The sequence below is a fragment of the Hippoglossus hippoglossus genome, chromosome 17, assembly GCF_009819705.1.
Source record: "Hippoglossus hippoglossus isolate fHipHip1 chromosome 17, fHipHip1.pri, whole genome shotgun sequence".
Lineage (NCBI taxonomy): Eukaryota > Metazoa > Chordata > Actinopteri > Pleuronectiformes > Pleuronectidae > Hippoglossus > Hippoglossus hippoglossus.
Window position 1 is genome coordinate 23303347 of NC_047167.1, and position 21923 is coordinate 23325269.

Sequence of the window (21923 nt, forward strand, 5' to 3'; positions counted from 1 at the left end):
TCAGAGGAAGTGAAACTGTTCTACAGTCTCTGGCACCAGCTGAAATGGCGCAGCAAGAAAATCAACTGGACAGAGAAATGTTCTGCTGTTCGATCTGTCTGGATCTACTGAAGGATCCGGTGACTACTGGCTGTGGACACAGCTACTGTAAGAGCTGTATTAACACCCACTGGGACAAAGAGGAGGAGAGAGGAAGCTACAGCTGCCCTCAGTGTAGAGAGACCTTCACACCGAGGCCTGTCCTGGGGAAAAACACCATGTTAGCTGGTTTAGTGGAGGTGCTGAAGAAGACTGGACTCCAAGCTGCTCCTGCTGATCACTGCTATGCTGGACCTGAAGATGTGGCCTGTGATGTCTGCACTGGGAGAAAACTGAAAGCTCTCAAGTCCTGTTTGGTTTGTTTGGCCTCCTATTGTGAAAAACACCTCCAGCCTCATCTTCAGTCAGCTCCATTGAAGAAGCACAAGCTGGTGGAGCCCTCGGAGAAGCTCCAGGAGAACATCTGCTCTCGTCACGATGAGGTGATGAAGATGTTCTGCCGCACTGATCAGCAGTGTATCTGTTATCTCTGCCCTGTGGATGAACATAAAGACCACGACACAGTGTCAGCTGCAGCAGAAAGGACTGAGAGGCAGAGAGAGCTCGGGCTGAGGAGACAAATAATCCAGCAGAGAGTCCAGGACACAGAGAAAGATGTGAAGCTGCTTCAACAGGAGGAGGATGCCGTCAATGGCTCTGCTGATAAAGCAGTGGAGGACAGTGAGAAGATCTTCACTGAGCTGATCCGTCTGCTGGAGAAAAGAAGCTCTGATGTGAAGCAGCAGATCAGATCCCAGCAGCAAACTGAAGTGAGTCGAGTCAGAGAGCTTCAGGAGAGACTGGAGCAGGAGATCACTGAGCTGAAGAGGAAAGACCATGAACTGAAGCAGCTCTCAGACACAGAGGATCACACCCAGTTTCTACACAGCTACCCCTCACTGTCACCACTCAGTGAATCTACACACTCATCCAGCATCAGGATCCGTCCTCTGAGGACCTTTGAGGACGTGACAGCAGCTGTGTCCCAGGTCAGAGGTCGACTACAGGACATTCTGAGTGAGACAGAGACAGAGATTTTACAGATTGTGTCTCAAGTGGATGTTTTACTGCCACAACCAGAGCCAGAGACCAGAGCTGGCTTCTTAAGATATCCACAGAAAATCACACTGGATCCAAACACAGCAAACAAACATCTGTTATTATCTGAGGGAAACAGAAAAGTAACACGTATGGGTAAAGATCAGTCTTATCCTGATCACCCAGACAGATTCACTGTTTGGTCTCAGGTCCTGAGTAGAGAGAGTCTGACTGGACGTTGTTACTGGGAGGTGGAGGTGAGAGGAGTAGTTAGTGTAGCAGTCACATACAAGAATATCAGCAGAGCAGGAGACTCACATGAATGTGAATTTGGATCAAATGATAAATCTTGGTCATTATATTGTTATGTAAACAGTTATTACTTTTATTACAACAGCATCGAGACTCCAGTGTCAGGTCCTCTGTCCTCCAGAGTAGGAGTGTACCTGGATCACAGTGCAGGTGTTCTGTCCTTCTACAGCGTCTCTGACACCATGACTCTCCTCCACAGAGTCCAGACCACATTCACTCAGCCTCTCTATGCTGGAGTTACGGTTTATCCTGGAGCCACAGCTGAGTTCTGTAAACTCAAATAGACTCGAGTCATTAAAAGCAGTGATTTAGATTCTGTGTTTAAATCTTTAACTTCTTTTGTCTCCATGTTTGTTGATCAAAGTTCGTCGTGGTGACGTTTCTGCTCCACACAGAGATCAGCTGTCAATCAAACACTGACCTTCCTTTATCACACATATTCAGTTCTCACTTTGTAAAGACAGAAATCTATAATTACACTGACATGAATGTGTTTGAAAGAACTAATGTTGCTGTTGTTTTCTAAATCAATGTAGAAATCAGGTTGTGTGATGTTTTATAAACTGTATTGATCCTGATATATACGTATATAATTTTGTATTTCTTCAACAAATAAAAATCATATCAAATGTGTGACGAAGCTGAAGTTTTAAATACATAACACAGTTGTTCAATCCAGTCTTTCTACTTGTTGTACTCAAGTAAAGTAGAGACACATGACACATGTATTGAAGTACAGCAACAAAGTAAATGTACTTTGTAAAATCCCACACAAAATACTGGTTCACCCGCACCCCCCCCCGTGGAGCACCAGTCTCATTCAGCCGTGCAGACACTTGGGGTTTGACCTTTGTTTCCCACAGTTCATGTTTCAGCTCCAACCAAAAGTCCCTCAGACCAACAGCACAACACAACCACTCTGGAGCTGTAGGGGGCGGTGTTGCACATGAAGCGCCGCTCGACCGCCGCCGAAGAAGCGACTCGCCCTCGTGTGTCGTCGCTGCTGCAGCGGAGGAGAGTTTGGGGTTCGCTCACCGGACACACTTCCATCGGTGCTGCCTTGCTCACCGGATTACTAGGTAAGTGTCGCCGGTCGTGTTGCCCGCATGTGTTTGGTAAAGTCATGGACAGTGACGACACGTTGCCTGTTAAATGTAAAAGGGTGCACAAAAGTGCCTTAGGTTTGGTTAGCTGGTTGCTAGCTGTTGCCTGAGGTTTGGTTAGCTGGTTGCTAGCTGTTGCCTGAGGTTTGGTTAGCTGGTTGCTAGCTGTTGCCTTAGGTTCGGTTAGCTGGTTGCTAGCTGTTGCCTTAGGTTTGGTTAGCTGGTTGCTAGCTGTTGCCTGAGGTTTGGTTAGCTGGTTGCTAGCCTCTGCCGGAGGTTTGGTTAGCTGGTTGCTAGCTGTTGCCTTAGGTTTGGTTAGCTGGTTGCTATCCATTAACTGAGGTTTGGTTAGCTGGTTGCTAGCTGTTGCCTGAGGTTTGGTTAGCTGGTTGCTAGCTGTTGCCTGAGGTTTGGTTAGCTGGTTGCTAGCCGATGAAGTATCGTTTAGTTTCGCCGTCGACCCGCTTAACCTCCCTGAGTCTTTACGCGATAGTTAGATTGCGACTGTGCAGCTAGCTAGCTAGGCTAGGCTAATGTCCAGTAGATCGATGTTATGACTCTGTCAACAGAAACTTTGGTTCTTTAAGTACCGTCACGTTCCTTTATTGTACTAGACAAAGTGTATTCAGTGTTCGTGTGTATTCCAGATTTATCTCCGTCAAATTGTTTTCACTTTTAAATTCCGGTATTAAAGGTCCAGTGTGTAAGATTCAGGTGAAAGCTTCTATTGGCAAAAACTGAATATAAAATAATCCTAGTGATGTTTTCACGAGTGTGTTTCATCTATATCGTACGAATTGTTGTTTTCTTTACTCTAGAATGGGTCATTGATATTTACATACTTTATATTTACATCATGAGCGGGTCCTCTCTACGGAGGCAGCCATGTTTTATACAGTAGCCCAGACTGAACAAACTAAACCTTTTGAGTTTTTGAGTTCAGTACACGTTTGTTTGTTTATTGTATAAGCTGCTCTACCAAGACACCATCGTTCACCTCAATGTTCCAGAAATGTCAGTGAACTCTTCAGACTGCTTATTTTGCCTACACCACATTCATACATACTTCATTATCATGTAAGACAAATGATAACAAATCCGCACAAAGGTAAATCGTGGGTTAGAGGTTGAAAAATGAGTCCTAAGAAGTCACAGAACAATAGTTAGTGACTCACTGAGTTATCACATGTAAAAATACTGCTGGAACTAACTGCATTAAAAAATGGGTTTAAATCACCCTGGTGCATTAAAGCACTGTTTTGCCCATCGTCTTCCAACAAAGTATATGATTCTAAGACTATACTTATTTTAGTTAAATACTGATTTGCCTTTAATTTAAATATACAATTTACCAACAGTCTGCGGCAACTGATAAAAGAACATGTTCGGTTTCGAGTTGAGTATCTCTGGGATTTAGGCTGTTTGCTGAAAAATATCTTCATACCATCAGCTACTTTTTGAATTGAGTTTGTTTTGCATATTTGGGTAGAATCCAAATGGTTTTAAGAATATGTTGTCTGCATTGTGAAGCCCTCTGTGACAAATTGGTGATTTGAGATGTATGAATAATTTCAACATGACCTGTTTCCAGGTTGCCATGGCCTCCTACACGTGCATCAGCTGCCGAGTGGCTTTTTCAGATGGCGAAGTGCAGCGAGCACACTACAAAACCGACTGGCACCGCTACAACCTAAAGCGCAAGGTGGCCGACATGCCCCCCGTCACTGCTGAAAACTTCCAGGAGCGCGTCCTGGCGCAGAGGGCTGCCGCCGAACAACATCTGACTGAGTCATTGAGCACAGAGGGCTGTGCCGTCTGCAACAAGAAGTTCTCCAGCGCCAACGCCTACCAGAACCACCTGCAGTCCCACAAACACCAGCAGGCCGAGAAGCAGGCGCTGCTAGCCTCCCAGAAGGAAGTGGAGAGGATGAACGAGAAGAACCTGGAGAAGGGACTTGGTGATGAGAAGGTGGATCACGATGCCAAGAACGAGGCCCTGCAGCAAGCCCTGAAAGAGCAGCAGAGGTCGAGCCTGGCCAAGCAGGGGAAGGCCCAGACGTCACAAGGAGTGACAAAGGAGAGGACAGAGAGGCCGGACAAACCTCCCCGCATGATGTGGCTGGAGGAGCAAGCCAAGAGGCAAGAGAGAGAAGAGGGAGCCACAGCTGAGGGAGGTAAGGTGGAGATGTGAAACCACTGTGGACACATCTGAGTAAACCTCTAACCTTATTTAAAAAATAAAGTACTATCCAGTTCTGTTTTACGTGCTTTTTGCAGTTATCTATATGTACAGACTTGAGGTAGTTTCTCTTGTACACTACAGAAGTTGATGAACTTATTTGAGTTCCACATCCATTCATTTGTGGTGTTAAAATGTTCTGATGAAAATCTTCCAGAAGAGTGGGAGGACATTGACCAGGAGGAGGAGGAGGAGGATGATGAGATGGAGGACTTTGAAGAGGAAACGATGGATCAGGAGGAAGAAGACTCTGCGGCTCTGTCTGACCCCCCCCCAGCTGGTTTGCCAGGCTCCATCCCCGACACCGACTGCCTGTTCTGCTCCCATCACTCAAAGTCACTCTTGAAGAATGTCGCCCACATGACCAAAGTCCACAGCTTTTTCATCCCCGATGTGGAGTTCCTTGTGGACCTCAGGGGCCTGATCCGTTACCTCGGTGAGTTTGGAGCGTAAATGTTAGGAAACGCCACTTAATGGCCGCATAGTGTAAAGGGTCCAGACATTAATCTGTCGATGCTCAATACACGTGTGGATGAGCACAGTTCACTCACCTGAATCCTGAAGTTTAGTGTTGAGCAGTAAAATGAAACTGGAACCAAAGAGGAGGAAATACTCCTTCTACTCACTTCTGTGTCTTAATGTTAATTCCCAAATGCAGCTGACGTTAAAGTTTGTAATTCTGTGCAAGTCATGTGAAAACAGCTGCCAGTTATTTTGTAATGTTATCGAGTAAATCCCCGTATTAGAGTGAACAGTCTTGTGTTTTCTCCTCCTGTAAAAAAAACGTGATTCATTGTTAGTTTTCTTATTCTAACAAAACCTGTTTTCCTCCTCGTCACAGGAGAAAAGGTTGGTGCCGGGAACGTGTGTTTATGGTGTAACGAGAAGGGGCGTTCGTTTTATTCGGCAGAAGCAGTACAGAGTCACATGACAGACAAAAGCCACTGTAAGCTCTTCACTGACGGCGATGCTGCTCTGGAGTTTGCCGACTTCTATGACTTCAGGTAATTAAGTCACTTTGAACAAATCTATAATCTGTGATCTGCTCAGCTGTGTGCAGTGATCTGTGGGAGTGGATGAAGATCTCCTGCAGTTTAACCCGTAAACGTCTAATGCCCAGAATGAAAACACTCTGAAACCACAGCGTTGTTTGAGATCAACCACCTAAAACCTGAGTTTTCTCAAGAGAGAATTTTTGCCATTTCCCTAAAGTTCATGAGCATTTTTTATCAAAACCAATCAAAATCGCAGAGATCTCCTCCTCCTCCTCCTCCTCCTCCTCCTCCGGAGCGTTCAGCTGCAACATGACACTTCACCACTAACTTCTACACACTGACCCTTTAAGCAAAGGAATTGGGTTTTGGGGTTGTCCGTCCATCCACTCCTTTCTTGATCTTTCAAAAACACAATGAGGGAATCTCTTCAAATGTCACAGATTAATTGATTTAATTTTGGAGGTCAAGTTCTCTGTATACCATACAAAGCATGTTCTTGTGAACATGATGTATCGGGAACACCAGCAGCAAATTTAATTTCATCTGGTTCAAATATTCACTTGTACTCACTGATTACTTGATGAGAATTCGGTGGTCAAAGGTCACTGAACTGAACTAAATTCATTTGGGTTTAAAAATGTGAATTCCGCCTCCCGCCTGCCGGGGGACCCTGACTGCACCGGTGTGTTGCTTTTAAAAGCAGCATTTAAAGGCATCTGGATGCATTTATGCTGCATCGCTGTCATGTTTGTTCACGTTCTTTTTGCTTGCTCTGTTTTTTGGCAATAGGAGCAGCTACCCTGACAGCAAGGAGGGTGAGGATTTAGAAATGATCAAAGATCTGCCTGACGACAAAGACCTGGAGTACGACGACGAGACGCTGGAGCTGACTCTGCCGTCAGGTGACTTCAAAACGAGTTTTTATCTCCCCACGAATCATTTTGTGTCCTCGGCAGAAGTCCAAAACTTATAGGACTTTTTCACGAAACTTTAGAATTTCGATCATCTGGTAGTGAACTGGAGCCTTTTGATATTTTAGGTTTCTTGAAATGTTTTTTTCTGTATTTCCATTTGACTTGGTTAATCGGAGAGTAGGCTCTTAACTCAAAGCCTTTCACCAATAAACAGAGCCAGGTTTTCGGTTCAGGTTGTGGACAGGAACAGATGCACTTGTTATCAGTGTCAATGAATTACAGCATCATAAAGTAAACACTGTGTAAAGACCAACTAGAGTTACAGCTTTCACGATGTAGGGTAAGAAGATTATCAACTTGTCTTCAGCGTATTATAATTTATTTATTTATATAGCACTTTTTATCTCACCGTATCTAAAATGATATTACTACTTGACTTGAAAGTTGTTTTTGTTTAGTGTTGATCAGCCAAGTAAAAATGACGATAGAAAGAATGTGTTTGTGTTCACCGTCACGAAAAAATTAACCAAACACCAAGGAAGTGCAAAAGAAGAAAAGTGTCATATTTGCATACTTTTTAAATTCCCCTCACTCGCTTTCTTTATTTCAAATAAGTTTATATTGCTTGATTTTAAATCAGCTTTATTATTCTATCCTCACATTTGCAACCTACATTTACATTTTGAACTTTGCTTTGTGGAGCATTTTGTGGTTTTTATAGTAAAAAAAATCCAAATCAGATTTGATATTTCTTGTGTATTTTGCATATATTCATTTTTGTCTTTGACATTAATTATCTGGTCATATAGGCATATTTGTGCTGAACAAATGAAGATGCCCAGCTGTGGCATGATAATCACTTAATGTAATATATAAAGGAAAAAGCATTACAAAATAAACCAGGACTCCCAGGGGTTAATCACAGAGAAATATTGTGCAATTATTACATTATGTTGAATGTATAAGCACCAATTCATCGGCTCTTTGAATAATTGTTGGCGCCGAAGCCGCGTGTCATCTCTGGATTTCTCTTGTATCACATGTGTAGTCGTGTGACCAGGCGCTGAATTAGCAGATGTTGCTCAAGGATCTGTGCCGTCATTCTCTCGTTGCGATCATCACGTGGTTTTATTATGTGTTCATGCTCTAACATGAATACTTCTGATTGCTGTGTTTCTTCAGGTGCCAAAATCGGCCACCGCTCCCTCATGAGGTACTACAAACAGCGATTTGGAGCTCAGCGAGCGGTGGTTCTCAGCCACAATAAGAACGCTGTTGGCCGAGTCCTCCGGCAGTACAAAGCGCTGGGCTGGGATGGAGGTAAGATTTAACCACGAGAACAAAATATTGTTATCTATCTAAATATCTAGTCTGAGGGATCGGAACTGAGCGCATCCACACCTGTTCTGAGAGTTGTCCTCTTGTGCTCATATTCTTTTACTGCAGCCAAAGCACAGTCTCTGATGAGCGCTTAACGTCCCACTGATGTACTAACGAAATAACTTTTGAGTTTAAATTTGAAGTCTTGTCAGTGTTGCACGGGCTCCTGTTCTCTTTTCATTATTCCCATCATAACGACAAGAGAACTGCTCCTGAACGACGACACTCCATGTTCATTCATGCTGCCCCTCCCTTCTCTCTGTCTCTCAGGCAACGGCTCGTTCCATCGGAACCAGAGAGACATGAAGTACGTACAGATGATGAAGTCAAAATGGATGCTGAAGATGGGCATGAACCACAACTCCACCAAGCAGAAGCACTTCAGAATCCAAATCATGTTCTAAACTGTCTGCGGGGAAACCGGACGTGGTGTGAGACGGTCACATCTTTGCTATTTTCCAGGCAACAAGACTGAGTGCAGAATCGAGCACAGCTGCACACGTTATGGTTCCGCGCACTGTGGCAGAAAGAACCATCAAACTTTCACATCAGCCAAAATCTGTCATGATCTAATGTGTTATGTTGATTTGAGGTTTGACAACTGCAGCAGAAAGTTGAATGGGCATAACTTTTTAGAATTCTCATACGTAGTGAAGTTACCGTCCCTTTTTTACTCTCGTGTTCTATCCCTGAGCGCAAAGTGTAGGTCCACAGGAAATCTGCTCGAAATGAACTTGTGATTGGACGACAAGGGAAAAGATCTCATCAACTTCACTAAGCAACCATTTGTCACAAATTATTTAGAATCTATATGTACAACTGCTGCAGTTGTACATATAGATTCTAAATAATTTGTCTATATTAAGGAGTTCGGCCAATGACAGATTAGATCTTTATGATTCAGAATGCTCAAATAATGCATCCCAACTAAATACATGTTTCATATTTATTGGATACAGTAGTCTTCTTAAATGGGAACTATTTAGCTCTGTTTTACATTTTGTTTGCCGGTGCAGGAACCATTAAGAAATAAAACTTAGCAGCTATGAACCGTGTCCTTGACCAATGTTTTGCTCTTTGCGATAAAGAGGATTCAATGCAGACAGCTCGAACCCGACGTTTTTAATTTGATGAGCAGGAACAACCTGTTGCACATCAGGAAAGAAAGAGTCGGCTTGTAGAACTACGATAAAATGAGCTTCTCTTAGGTCCTTAAAAGAAATTAGAGCGAAGACACGTCAAAGATATGGAGGTCAGAAATGAGCTTTACTTTTTTTTAACTAAAATGCTCCACTTTTGACATCTTGCCTAATCATGCCCCCTGGTGGCTGGCTGCAGTACAGATCGTAAAGTGAGCAGACAGCAAGTGAACCCAACTTAAAAGAATTCGTTAAGTAGTTATTATCGCACCGATTTATGTTGTAAGAGTTTGGTTTTAGTTTTGATGAAATAAAAACGGTGTTAAACATCATGATGGACAGCTGCGACTGGCTGCGGTGTGGATTTCTCCTCCTGGTTATTTTAAACACTGACTGTTCCACTGTGGCTCTTCAGCCTTCTACTGCAGAAAGGGGTTTGAGCTGTGGAGGGTCAGTGCAGCTCTTTCAGATACGTCAGACTGATCAGGCGCTGTGGGCCTCGTGCAGATGATGTCATCGAAAGCTGATCGGGCTTCTTCTCCAGCAGGATGCTGACCCACCACACCAGCCCTTTAATGAGCTCAGCTACTCCATTTGTCTGTGGTCCTCCACTCTATCTTTGGCAGGCTCTCCACTTCCTTTTGCCGGCTGGGAGAGTGTTTGCGGCACAATGGTTTCAGGGGTGTAAGGCGCCCTGCCTCGTACAGAACGCCACTGTTTGACAGAGTCGACAGGAAGAACAGAGAGGGGGAGGGGCTCTGCAGACAGGCCGACGGCGGGAAGGAGAATAATTGATCAGGACGACTTGGGGAGAGAACCAGAGCAAATGGCTGAGGGGCATTAGCACTGGAAGTGATGGGAGGAGGTGATTCTTTAAATTAGCTCGACCGTTTGACTGATGCGTGTTCATGTGTTTTAATTTGATCACCTTCTGTATTTATATTGTTGCCTTAGAATCTACTAGTTGCTCATAATCTTGAAGTTGAATTCGATCATCTGAATTCATGTGAAGACTTTCTCACAAAGCCTACGTGTTCCACCAGCTCCCTTTTTAAATTCAACTCCAGTGAAGCTGCTGTGGACAGAGGTTTCTACTTTCAGCAGCTGGAGTCATAAGAGAGGGGAGCCAATCAGGAACCAGTTCACGCCCAATTCATAATTATTAAGTCGTTCACTTGAGCTGGAAACATCAGTTATAAAACATTGAGAGGAGCAACTTCTTTGGTTGTTGTGAAATGTCTCTGACTGATGTTTATCCTCCATCGTGAACTTTTAACTCCTCAAATCATTAGAAAGACCAAACCTCTGGCCTCTCTTCTTCTGGACCAGTCGAAATCTTCTTTATTAAGTTCTGTCAGTCAATTGTTAGAAAACGGTCAGAAGTGCAGGGAAGTGCGTCCATAACAGTCCCAAGAAAAACACTGAACATTCCCATACAAATAATTGTAAGAATTGATGGATTCATCGTCCTGTTGATGCAGCTGCTCCTAACATGGAAACGTTAACTTAACAAAAAAAAAAGGTTTAAATCTGAGTAACTATCAAAGTTTCTCTGTAAATATGGAAAAATGTTGACCCACAAGTTCTTATCAAGGGTTTATAGCTGTGATGAATAGAGGGGATGAGGGGATGAGGGGTGTCTCACCAAAACTGTTCCTGTCAAAAAACTAAAGTGTGGTTTTACTAACCTTGAAATTATATATTATGTATTAGTACAACTAACGATTTCCTGGAATAGAGGTGTCTTTACCTCCACTGGGGAGGTGATGTTTTTGCCCCTGGGCGTTTGTTTGTGAGGAGGATTTCATAAAAAACTATTTTTGTTAAATAGTTCCATTAAAGGAGGAAACCTCAGACTTTGTCCAGAAAAGAATGATCTAGAAGCACATCTGTCTTTAACAATGTGAGATAGGAAGTTTTTACACACACTGATTTCAAGGGGAATCATTTGTGGACCTGAAGGTGTATTTTGGGAACTGGTATCGATCAGTTTGGAGCGGCTTGATTGACTTTAAGGAGAGAGTTGGGCCTGGGAGGAGGAATGTGCTCTGAGTGCCATTCTAGTCAGTGGAGGGGCGCCACTCTCTCAGATGGAAGTTGAAATCCAAAAGTAAATTCGGAGGCGGTCGATCTCAGTCCCACCCCCCTCCTAAACAAACCTGTTCGGACGCAGCTCACCCGGCCCTCCCTGCTCTCAGCACGATCCCGGTCTCCCTTCGAGCCCTGGGGACCTGGTATTGATCGGTGCTTCGTAGGTAGTGATTGGACATGAGTGGATAATTTCCTTTGCTGCATTAGAGTCCATTACTGGCCCACTCCCCGGAAAGCGATAGACATCGTCAAAAGAAAAAAAAAGAAGGAGAGAAGATTCTTCTTGGAAAAGCAGTCTCCTCCGACAGACGATTCGCCGACTGAGGCTCCGCGAGCTTTATTATCAGGTCGGTTCGGAGGCTGATGATAAGATACCGAAGCAGGTCATGTGTATATAATTTAGACTCTGAGTCGGGAAACCCAGAACAGTGGTGAGTTCTCAGGGTGTCGCACGTGGTCAACAGACAAGAGGGACACAGGAAGTTAGTTGTTTTTATTATTCATTCAGGAAAGACTTCGGCACCACCCAATCATTTAGACTTTTCAAGATGGGCACATGGAGGTGGTCCAAATGTCCTCGTATTAGTCTGGGAAGAAGATGTATGTCGACTGAAACTGCAGTGCTGTTTCTTTATAATAATATGTAATAAACGTATCTTTTAAAGGATCTGTGGCTGCACCTAATGTTTTATAAGTTCATTTGACCCCCACTGGTAAGAGTGTGGCCCAGAACCCCCCCCAAGAACTCCCCAAACAAACCCTGCAAATTAAACCAACTGAGCTGTGAATATGATGCAGCTCATCTTTTTTCCCTCACAGGCTGCGGAGGTAGTGCCTTCATGGGGCGGGAGAGTTACCTCATCCATCATATTAATGGGATAATAATGTGATTGATTGGTCCTCTCCCCTGGGACGCGGTCCTTTCTGTTTCCTGAGCACTGGACTCATCACAGGGGAGGGTTCTTGACAGAAAGCCCAGTGTGTGTCTGTGTGTGTGTCTGTGTGTGTGTGTGTGTGTGTGCGCGCCTATACTTGTATTTAATCCTTTATTACTGCAATGATTTGGTTGATTCTGTCCAAGATGGTGTGTTTTATAAAAACATGGCGGAAGGAGAACTAACAGACAAACTAACATCCACAGTCGCCAAAGTGCAAGCGTTTAACACACACGGATATCTTCCACCTTCGATAAATGATGAAAATATTATCATTTTTATTGATATATTTTATGTCAATGTAAAACGTGAAATTACTACAGTTTGTGTACGTCATTTTAACAATACTGCGATAATACTGATAACTGATAGTTTTGGTCACTGTAGTTTTATGTGTGTTCCTGTACTTCTATATTTGTGAGGACCATTGTGAGCATAGACCTACAGAGTGAGGACATTTTGTGAGGACACACTTTGTCAATGGACTGTTTGGGGGTTTAGGTTCGGGATGTATTACGTGAATGAGTGTCAAGGTATTTGCCTGTAACCCCCTCCCCATAAAAACACAACACAGATGTGTGGATGTAAAATACAGAATAAATTCGATACAGTAAAAACTAGTGCGATTAGAGTTTAGTGCTTAAAGATATACTGAAATACAAAATACAATAAAAGTGGTATTTATTTATTTATTTTATCAAGGGCTCACTTAGATACAAGTGTGTGGTGTACGTGTTTGTGTGTGTGTGTGTTGTGTGTTGTGTGGTGTGTGGTGTGTGTTGTGTGGTGTGTGTTGTGTGGTGTGTGTTGTGTAGCTGTCAGCTTGGACCAAAGAGGCGGAGGCAGAGGGGGAGGAAGGGGAGAGGAAGACGGGAATCCGGTGCTTCAGGTCGGTTTGATTCCCGCTGCGATGCCTGGACGCTGCTGCTCGGAAATGCTCCCCGGGTCCCCGGAGCGCAGGAGGCGGATTCAGCCGGCGGATGGGCCGCAGCACCGGCGGGGATCTGGCTGCTGATCCGCGGCTCGGCTCCACGGAACGGAGGGATCCGGGATCCGGGATCTGGGATCTGGGATCTGCATCACGTCTCGCAGTGCTGGAGGACACTGTGCGCGGCGGTCGGGGGCATCTATGCAATTTAATTCCGACACTTGAGTTGATTATGAGCACCGAGGAGGGAGAGGCGAGGGGGGGCACCGCCATCACCCACCGCCACACCTGGGAGGAAGAACCGCGCGCCCCCCGAGGACGTCCGCATGCCGGGGACGAGGACCAGGCAGAGCCGGGAGAGGAGCGAGAGGAGCGGGACGAAGGGGAGGACCGTCGGGAGGACCGGGGCTGCGGGGACACGTTTGGGGGCGACCCGCAGGAATCCAACCGGGGGGATTTTTCCAGCGAGGATGGGGCGGTGGGGGGGGCCGCGTGCAAGACGCAGGCGATGCATTCGAACTGCAGCAGTGAGACGTGCATCCCGACTCCCAGCTGCCGCATCTGCTTCCAAGGCGCAGAGCAGGTGAGTGGTCCTCCGGCACGTGGGCGGACCCGCGCGCAGGTCAGACCCCACGTGGTGGGGAGTGGGGGGGCCACGGTCCTGGACCCGGTTCAGTTCAGCTCAGTTCCAGAGCAGTTCCAGCAATGAGCAGGCGACTGTGGAGAGGAAAGATTAACTGAAACCTCTAGAACCAAACTCAATGTGGGCGACATATGCCTCGACCGGTTGGTGAGCAGCTAGAGTGAGAGCCAGAGCAGGAGCCAGAGAAGAGCTAGAGCCAGAGCAGGAGCCAGAGAAGAGCTAGAGCGAGAGCCAGAACAGGAGCCAGAGGAGAACTAGAGCGAGAGCCAGAACAGGAGCCAGAGAAGAGCTAGAGCCAGAGCAGGAGCCAGAGAAGAGCTAGAGCGAGAGCCAGAGCAGGAGCCAGAGGAGAGCTAGAGCGAGAGCCAGAACAGGAGCCAGAGAAGAGCTAGAGCCAGAGCAGGAGCCAGAGAAGAGCTAGAGCGAGAGCCAGAACAGGAGCCAGAGGAGAGCTAGAGCGAGAGCCAGAGCAGGAGCCAGAGAAGAGCTAGAGTGAGAGCCAGAGGGGAGCTAGAGCGAGAGCCAGAACAGGAGCCAAAGGGGAGCTAGAGCGAGAGCCAGAGCAGGAGCCAGAGGAGAGCTAGAGCGAGAGCCAGAGCAGGAGCCAGAGGAGAGCGAGAGCCAGAGCAGGAGCCAGAGGAGAGCTAGAGCGAGAGCCAGAGCAGGAGCCAGAGGAGAGCGAGAGCCAGAGCAGGAGCCAGAGGAGAGCTAGAGCGAGAGCCAGAGCAGGAGCCAGAGGAGAGCGAGAGCCAGAGCAGGAGCCAGAGGAGAGCTAGAGCGAGAGCCAGAGCAGGAGCCAGAGGAGAGCGAGAGCCAGAGCAGGAGCCAGAGGAGAGCTAGAGCGAGAGCCAGAGCAGGAGCCAGAGGGGAGCTAGAGCGAGAGCCAGAGCAGGAGCCAGAGGAGAGCTAGAGCGAGAGCCAGAGGAGAGCTAGAGCGAGAGCCAGAGCAGGAGCCAGAGGGGAGCTAGAGCGAGAGCCAGAGCAGGAGCCAGAGGAGAGCTAGAGTGAGAACACGATGACAAAACAGGATAACAAAACAAAAGTTAAATTCTTAGTCTTTAGCTTCGGCCCCCAGCATCACGAGGGTGAGGGTTAGATCTCCAGTTTGGATCCGTGGTTCAATTCATTTTTGTTTTTAAATTCAAGTAAAATGTTGCCACTCTGCTGACTTCAATATACCAAGCGTGGAGCTTGACACATTCAGTTGGAACTTGTAATGTGTAATATTTACAAAATGCTGAGTTTTCGGTCACTTTCACGTGTTCACAGTGTCCGATGTGAATTAAAAGAGGAGTTTTGTCCCAGTTGCTGCAGGTTGAGGTTTCCCGGGTTTCCTGTGGACGTCGTTTGTGTGGAGACAGAATCGTTACAGTCCTAAAGTCAGCTGTAGCATGAAAACTGGAGCAAGGCAGGACACAGTTGAGTTTGGAGGTTAATGCTCTCCACTACACAACTAGAGCTGAAATAACTCAATTATCCGATCGACATTTGTTGGTTTAAATGTCTTTATGAAGGTTTGGACAGAGTGAACAGAAACTGGAAACTGTTCAATGTGTGTAGAACGTTCCTGAGTGAGGATTTACAGGGTCAGAGGTCAACATGCTCTGAAAACAAGTTCTATCTCAGGAAGGGTCCCGTCAAAGAAAGAAAAATCAAACCTCAGCCTTCGTACCATTTTGCACCGTCGGCCGCACTGTGAGCAGGTTTAATTCTTTCGACAGCTGCCATGTTTGACACCGCTGGTCAGAGCAGCTGCAGGTTTCTGTCCTGAAGGTTCACACGGGGGCTGATCATCTGCTGAGCACCCAAAGTTCAATCTCTTTGTAAATTCTCCTCCTTCATTTCACTGCTTCGCTGTGCTTTTAAATAAAAGGCAGTGAAGTGAGGCCGGGCTGTTTTGAAGCGATGGTTCCAACCCAAATCCAAATCCAGATTTAAAAATCCATTTTCATTCAAGTCTGATCCCATCAGAGGAAGCCAGAGATAGAAGTTACACAGAGTTCCTTTAGAGGCTGAATATCGGGGAACCTGTGTCTACAAACTGCTGTGGGAACTAGTGAGATTTACTTAATTGAGGATGATTATTGGGCCAAACTACTATTTCAACTTTCACGCTCGTTACTGTATTTTTATACAGTAGCTTTAATACAAGAGGAAGCAGAAGTTCCCTTTAGAGGGTACATGTTTTCTTATTGCACATTTATTCCTGTGCACAGTCAAATCAACGTCTTGTGTATTGGTCCGTTTTACAATCCAAACCCAATGAAACAAACTGCTTCATATCCATCATATCCGAGGTGGATGAAAAAGGCTGAATCATAATCTATTTATAATAAACATCATCCCCACGCGATGCGTCAGCCGAACTGTCTGCTCGTCTTCCTGGAGCTGGATGGACAGATGTGGACCAGCAGGGACAAATGGACACTCTGGCTCTGAAACCTGACACGCCGTTTGCCTATTTGGTCCGTGACAGTGAGACTCGATGAGGGACGATTCATCCCCACCGGAGCTGAAGGGGAAGAGAGGAGTCAGGGCAGTAAACGCCTAAGTGAATATCCTGTCTTCTGAACGTGGGCTATAGCCTATTAGCAGAGCTAATCTAATTGCTCTGCCTCCGGGTCCAGACTAATATTTGATTTTGATACGAGGCCACGGGCTGGTCAAGCTCACCGGTTACCAAGAAAATTGCAAAACAGAAACTTGACACTTAAAATATTCCTGTGTGAGAATAAGATGCAATTTAACACGAGCAAAGGCCCGACCAGCATCAGCTGGTTGTCATTTTTAAATTTTCATAAAAATATCCTTTGAACGTTACCCCCGAAATCATAATAATAAAATAACTTGCTCGCCTTTTTTGGGGAGCTGTTGACGACAAACTGGACAACTGGATCTGTCATGGCCTTCACTGTGTTTCTAGGGGGATGTCCTGGAAGTCGAGAGGTAAAAGACGCCATGTTACTGGTTCTCTTTCCTCTTGTTTCCTGTCTCTCTGCACTGACATGCACATATTATACTTGTACATATTATACTTCTGTTTACACCCTTCAGTTGAAGCCTCGCTTGCCTTCTTGTAAATTCTAGAATCCATTGATCGTAGTAATAATAAATGATCACATTTTTAGATGGAGTAGTAATGACAACTGTAAAGATAGAGGTGTCGCCAATAGTGTATGTGTGTCGACATATTGTTTATCTAAGCAATCTGGTTGTATCATAATCCACGAATATGTGCAACTTTTTGGCCCCTTGGAGGATTCAGACTCCAAGATGTGTTTTTTATCAATCACAGCTTCAGTTGGTAGCCGCTGCCGCCGCTGCTGCGTCACTTCATTCAAGACGAAGCCTCCGAGGTCCTATTAAACCCACAAGGTTTTCATGACATGATGAAAAATGAGCTTCCTGACCACTGACCTTAATATACTATTAATATGCCACTCACAGCTCAGCCGGCAGGTCAAAGCTGCAGTAATGGCTTCTCGAGGAAAAAACAGAAGCACAAATGTGTCTTCAATGATTAATGTCATGCTGCAGCCTGCTAATATCCGTGAGTGTAGCTTTGAGAGATGCTCATTGATCTGAGCGATGCTGCCAAAGCCCTGCGGTGAACAAGTCGTGTGTCTTCCTGCTGGAAGAAAAGGACTTTTTAAATGATGGGAAACACACACACACCTTCCTCAATGGATGTAAGATGGAGACGCTTTGAATACTGATCCAAAAACAGGGTGTTTCCTACTGTTCCTGGAAAGACCCCGATGTTCATCCGTCACTGGTGCAACAGGAAGTGGACAAATTTATAGAAAGTCCAGCCGAGACATGAATATGAATCGAAGTGCCATTCTAGTTATTCTGGTTTTTAGAATTCCAGCTATTTTCCACTTGTGAATGTCTTAAAGTGCTTTTATCAAATCAATGTCTTCTCTTTATAGTATAATGACCTTTGCCCTCTCTCTGGTCTCCAGGGCGACTTGTTGAACCCGTGCCGGTGCGACGGCTCAGTGCGTTACACCCACCAGCACTGCCTGCTGAAGTGGATCAGCGAGCGGGGCTGCTGGACCTGCGAGCTCTGCTGCTATCGCTTCCACGTCATCGCCATCAACATGAAGAGGCCGTGGCAGGTAGAACACTGTGCAGGACGTTTTTATTTTTTTCATTTTTTATTGAGCATCCACATTCCACGGTATCGACGGAACTAAATAGAAGAGAAAGAGCGAAAGACAATGCTCACGTTTAGTTTTTTGTTGGTTTTATCCCCACCCCTTGAGAACCCACCCACCCCGTCTGTAGGTGACAGCAGAAAAGAGCAAAAACATACAGAGAAAGACAAATAAAATAAATATTATGTAAAAATACCTCAATGCTCAGCGAACCAAATCCTCAGGCACCACATCAAGAGAATCGATAAGGGACGATACAGGGTTCCAGACTTTGTCACATTTCTTCAAGGAGCCTCTTAGAGAAAACCTTGAAACCTGATTTCATCCTCTCTGCTTCAGTCGCCAAGCAGCGTCTGTCACAGCCGTGTGACTTCTCACTTTCACAACCTAAACACTGAAGAACCGCTAGAGCGGAAATATTGCTGTGCTTAAATGGTGAAATAAAAGCCGTGGTGATTATTGGCGAACAAACTGTTCTTAAAAAACCAAACCTGCTTCAGTCATCCCATAATCTGTGCACTTGATTAATCTCAGTTTGAAGGATGTGAGCATCTAACAGGCAGTGTCCAATGAAAGGCTCAGTCAGGCTGCATCGTGGGATCAATGTGATGAAGCAGTTATTCACCAAAAATGTCAAATATCTACCTCTGCCTTTTTTTAACTCTGTTTCTTGAGCGGCACAAAATCCTTTTCCACCGGCTGAGAGTTTGCGTCTCCTCGTCCGGCCTCTGCTGTGGGTTTGGAGCGGCAGGATTCCTTCAGTCCTACAAAGCTGAACATGATTCTCTGGAGGTCTGAAACGATCTCCGGTCTGTTCCCAGAGGAACATTCAGGCTCTTTCAGGTCTGCTCGCTCCAGATGGGACTCGAGTCGCTGGCAGATTGAACAAACTCACAAAGAGGCTTTTCCTCTGAAACGAGCATCGTGCCACGTCACCATCATCCGCTCGCCATCAACAATGTTCTGTTTCGCAGTTTGTCCTGCACTTTCTTCTTCAGGGCCCCTTTCCACTTCCTCTTAGCCTCCTTCGTCTCCTGTTTGCAGATTCAGTCAGACACGTGGCAGGTTCTCAGGACTGTGTGGAACTGCCTGCTCATTGTTTCATGCTCCTTCTTACATGCCCAGTTCTGGTTGATCTGGTTTTTCTTGCTCTGTTAGCTTCAGCTTTTTCTTTTACCACTGAATATTATGGACATGTTGAAGGCAAAAAATTACAATATTACGAGGATAAAGTCGTCATTGAGAAGAAATAATTTTATGAGAAAAGTCCTAAACGTATTTCCTTCAAATGTTGACCAGTTGTTACATGAAAGATTAATTGATTAGATTAAATTGGTCAAAGGTCACAATAAAAAATGTTATTCCCTAAAACCGTTTGGAGGACGCAGTGCGGTGTTTCTCTTTATTTGAGGTTGTCTGAAGTTATGTTGGACTATCTTTTCTGTTTTTGGATCAAATAAAAATAATCATGATCACATAGGCATCCAAAAACCTCAGCTGGTCAAAGTTGTCGAGTTTTGTCTGAGGGGACGACCACAGTCAGATATATGTTGTGTTCCTGTTACTCTGGATTCAAGCTTCACGTGCGTTTACAGATAAAGACATTTGTTCTCTCTCTGTCCTCTCTGCCTGCAGTGGCAGTCCATCACCATCACCCTGGTGGAGAAGGTGCAGATCATTGCCGTGTTCCTGGGTTCCCTCTTTTTGGTGGCCAGCATCTCCTGGCTGCTGTGGTCGGCTCTCAGCCCGCAGGCCATCTGGCAGCGCCGCGACGTCCTCTTCCAGATCTGCTACGGCATGTACGGCTTCATGGACCTGGTCTGCGTAGGTGAGGATGGGAATGATTAATGCAGCTGACGCCAGACAACCGTCCTCTGAGGTCAATTGTAAAATATTTAGTATTTGCAGATGGAACTATTTGGCTGTTGGGGTCCATTTTGTTGTTTGGTGTCATTTATGTGTAATGAGCCAAACAAACAGTATAATACAAACTCACAACCTGAGTAATAGTCGGGCTGATGTTGGCTTCTTATCTTTTATTTTAAAGTGAAGTGTGGAGACTCCAGGAGAGAGATGTAAAACGGAAATCATCCCAAATGTAATGAGGATCTGACAAACGTTTGAAAAAGAGACGTGTGATGTTTTTGTGTGTTTTAAAACCCTTTGCATAAACTCTGTTGTGTTGGAAGGTGGAAGAAGAAAAGAAATGAAACCACCTGATACTGAATATTACCTGCAGCTTGACAGGGACCATTTCTAATTTGCATAATATTTTCAACAGTTTCGACATTTCTTCAACGTGTCCGTTTCTGTCGTTGTTACAGGCTTGATTGTCCATGAGGGGGCAGCAGTGTACAACGTCTTCATGCGCTGGCGAGCCGTAAACCTCCACTGGGACGTCCAGGGTTACGATAAGGCAAAGGACATGGAGGAGATGAGCACGGGTCATTCCTCATTGGCCCCCAGGACGCTTTGGTTGCCCCTGGCCACCTTTGGGCCCAATGGCCCCTTACACTCCACCCAGCTGGGGCCACAGCCGTGGACCTGCCTCTGTTGGGCCCCATTCTGTCCCGGCCTCGTGCCCCGAAACAACCTCAGCCAGGACGGTGACTCAGGAGAGGTCGTCATCCGTGTCACATCGGTGTAACGCCAGGCGGAATTTATGCAGGAACAAAACATCTGATGGTTCTCACTTGGTCGTAACAATCTGAGCTTTGCTGGGATGTATTTCCCAGATTCTTTGTGTTACTACATGAAGTATTAAAACTGTTTGCTCAGGGGCCGGTCCTCAAAACTATCTCAACAGTTAAATGAACCCACATGTGGTTTAATCCTTGGTAAAAATAACACTCCTGGTTATTGCATGAACCGCACATAGGAAAGACGGTGGTGAAGGGGTTGCGGACCTGTCAATCCCATCTGATGACGTTGCAGCCACGTGAGAGTTAATGAATACTGTGCACGGTCAACGTAGCACTACATCCCCTTAAATTAACTTTTAGGTAATTGGAATTTGGTTGATTCATAGCATCCAATGCTTATTTACGTGTTGTTGGGATGAACAGAGCGTTAAGGCTGATGTGTGCTCAGAAAAACATCTTTAAGTATCTTTGAATATTCTGGCAGCTCTTTATTTTACAGGACCTGTTTTTCCTGCAATTACAATAGAAAGGAATTGATCCAACTGTGATCTAATTGGACGATTTCTTCAAAGATTTGTAATCTGGCACCATGGAGAAAATGGCGACCAATTTCCAACAGTTTGATCTAAATGTAAGGCTGTGTTCACTTCGTGCATCTGTTCGTAAATGCAACGCTAACTCAGAACTTAGGCTCTGTTCTCTTTGTAATCGTTTTGAGATCATTTGCAGCACAGGAGCAGGATCGAAGTCTGAAACATTCCAGTAAAGATGTAACACTCATCAGGAAATAGCGACGCCAGGACCCTTAATCAGTCCAACCAGACTCTAGGTTCGATTTGTGAAGATTTCCTCTCGGCCGTTTAACAACCATAGATCCTAAATAAAGATGGACGACGCGTCTCCAGAAATGAAGCTGAAATATCCCTGATGGAAACGCTGCCATCTTGTGTTTTTTGACGAGCCAACGATTGGGGGGGTGGAGCAGCGATATGGATGTCCCGTTGATGCACACGCTCAACCATACGCGAGGCAGTCTCAGCTGTCAATCATGGTGTTTTACCCCGTTTTAATATCATCAAATAACTAATTAAGACCCAACGTGAACACTTGAAAATACATCAATGTGATAATCTTTGACAAACGTGACTTTTTAGTTTGGTCCATGTGCCGTCTTCTAACATGGAGGACACAAGGTGTATGATACACTATAGCCACCAGGGGGCTGTCATGTCCTCCATTTTGTTTACAGTCTGTGGTCAGAAGCCAAACTCACAGGAAATTCTCATATTTAGTTGGTTTACATTAAAATGTTAAATCTTCGTAGAA

The 21923-nt window shown here is 45.3% G+C and overlaps 3 protein-coding genes and 1 long non-coding RNA gene across 4 annotated transcripts; all 4 read left to right on the forward strand.

Annotated features, from left to right (window-relative positions):
• The first annotated feature begins 44 nt into the window (after positions 1 to 44).
• On the forward strand, positions 45 to 1712 carry LOC117778542 (tripartite motif-containing protein 16-like). The gene has a single exon (XM_034614234.1). The coding sequence runs from the start codon at positions 45 to 47 to the stop codon at positions 1710 to 1712; it is 1668 nt and encodes a 555-aa protein (XP_034470125.1).
• Positions 1713 to 2333: 621 nt separating this feature from the next.
• On the forward strand, positions 2334 to 8648 carry znf622 (zinc finger protein 622). The gene is made up of 7 exons (XM_034614246.1): positions 2334 to 2507; positions 4123 to 4705; positions 4928 to 5206; positions 5612 to 5774; positions 6555 to 6667; positions 7862 to 7999; positions 8330 to 8648. The coding sequence occupies exons 2-7, from the start codon at positions 4129 to 4131 to the stop codon at positions 8461 to 8463; spliced, it is 1404 nt and encodes a 467-aa protein (XP_034470137.1). The 5' UTR covers positions 2334 to 2507; positions 4123 to 4128; the 3' UTR covers positions 8464 to 8648.
• A 91-nt stretch (positions 8649 to 8739) lies between these two features.
• On the forward strand, positions 8740 to 8959 carry LOC117778577. Its single transcript, XR_004616809.1, has 2 exons — positions 8740 to 8889; positions 8929 to 8959. It is a non-coding gene; the product is annotated as an uncharacterized LOC117778577 (long non-coding RNA).
• A 4036-nt stretch (positions 8960 to 12995) lies between these two features.
• march11 (membrane-associated ring finger (C3HC4) 11) lies at positions 12996 to 21188 on the forward strand. The gene is made up of 4 exons (XM_034614256.1): positions 12996 to 13735; positions 17761 to 17916; positions 19591 to 19783; positions 20280 to 21188. The coding sequence occupies exons 1-4, from the start codon at positions 13205 to 13207 to the stop codon at positions 20600 to 20602; spliced, it is 1203 nt and encodes a 400-aa protein (XP_034470147.1). The 5' UTR covers positions 12996 to 13204; the 3' UTR covers positions 20603 to 21188.
• Positions 21189 to 21923: the final 735 nt, after the last annotated feature.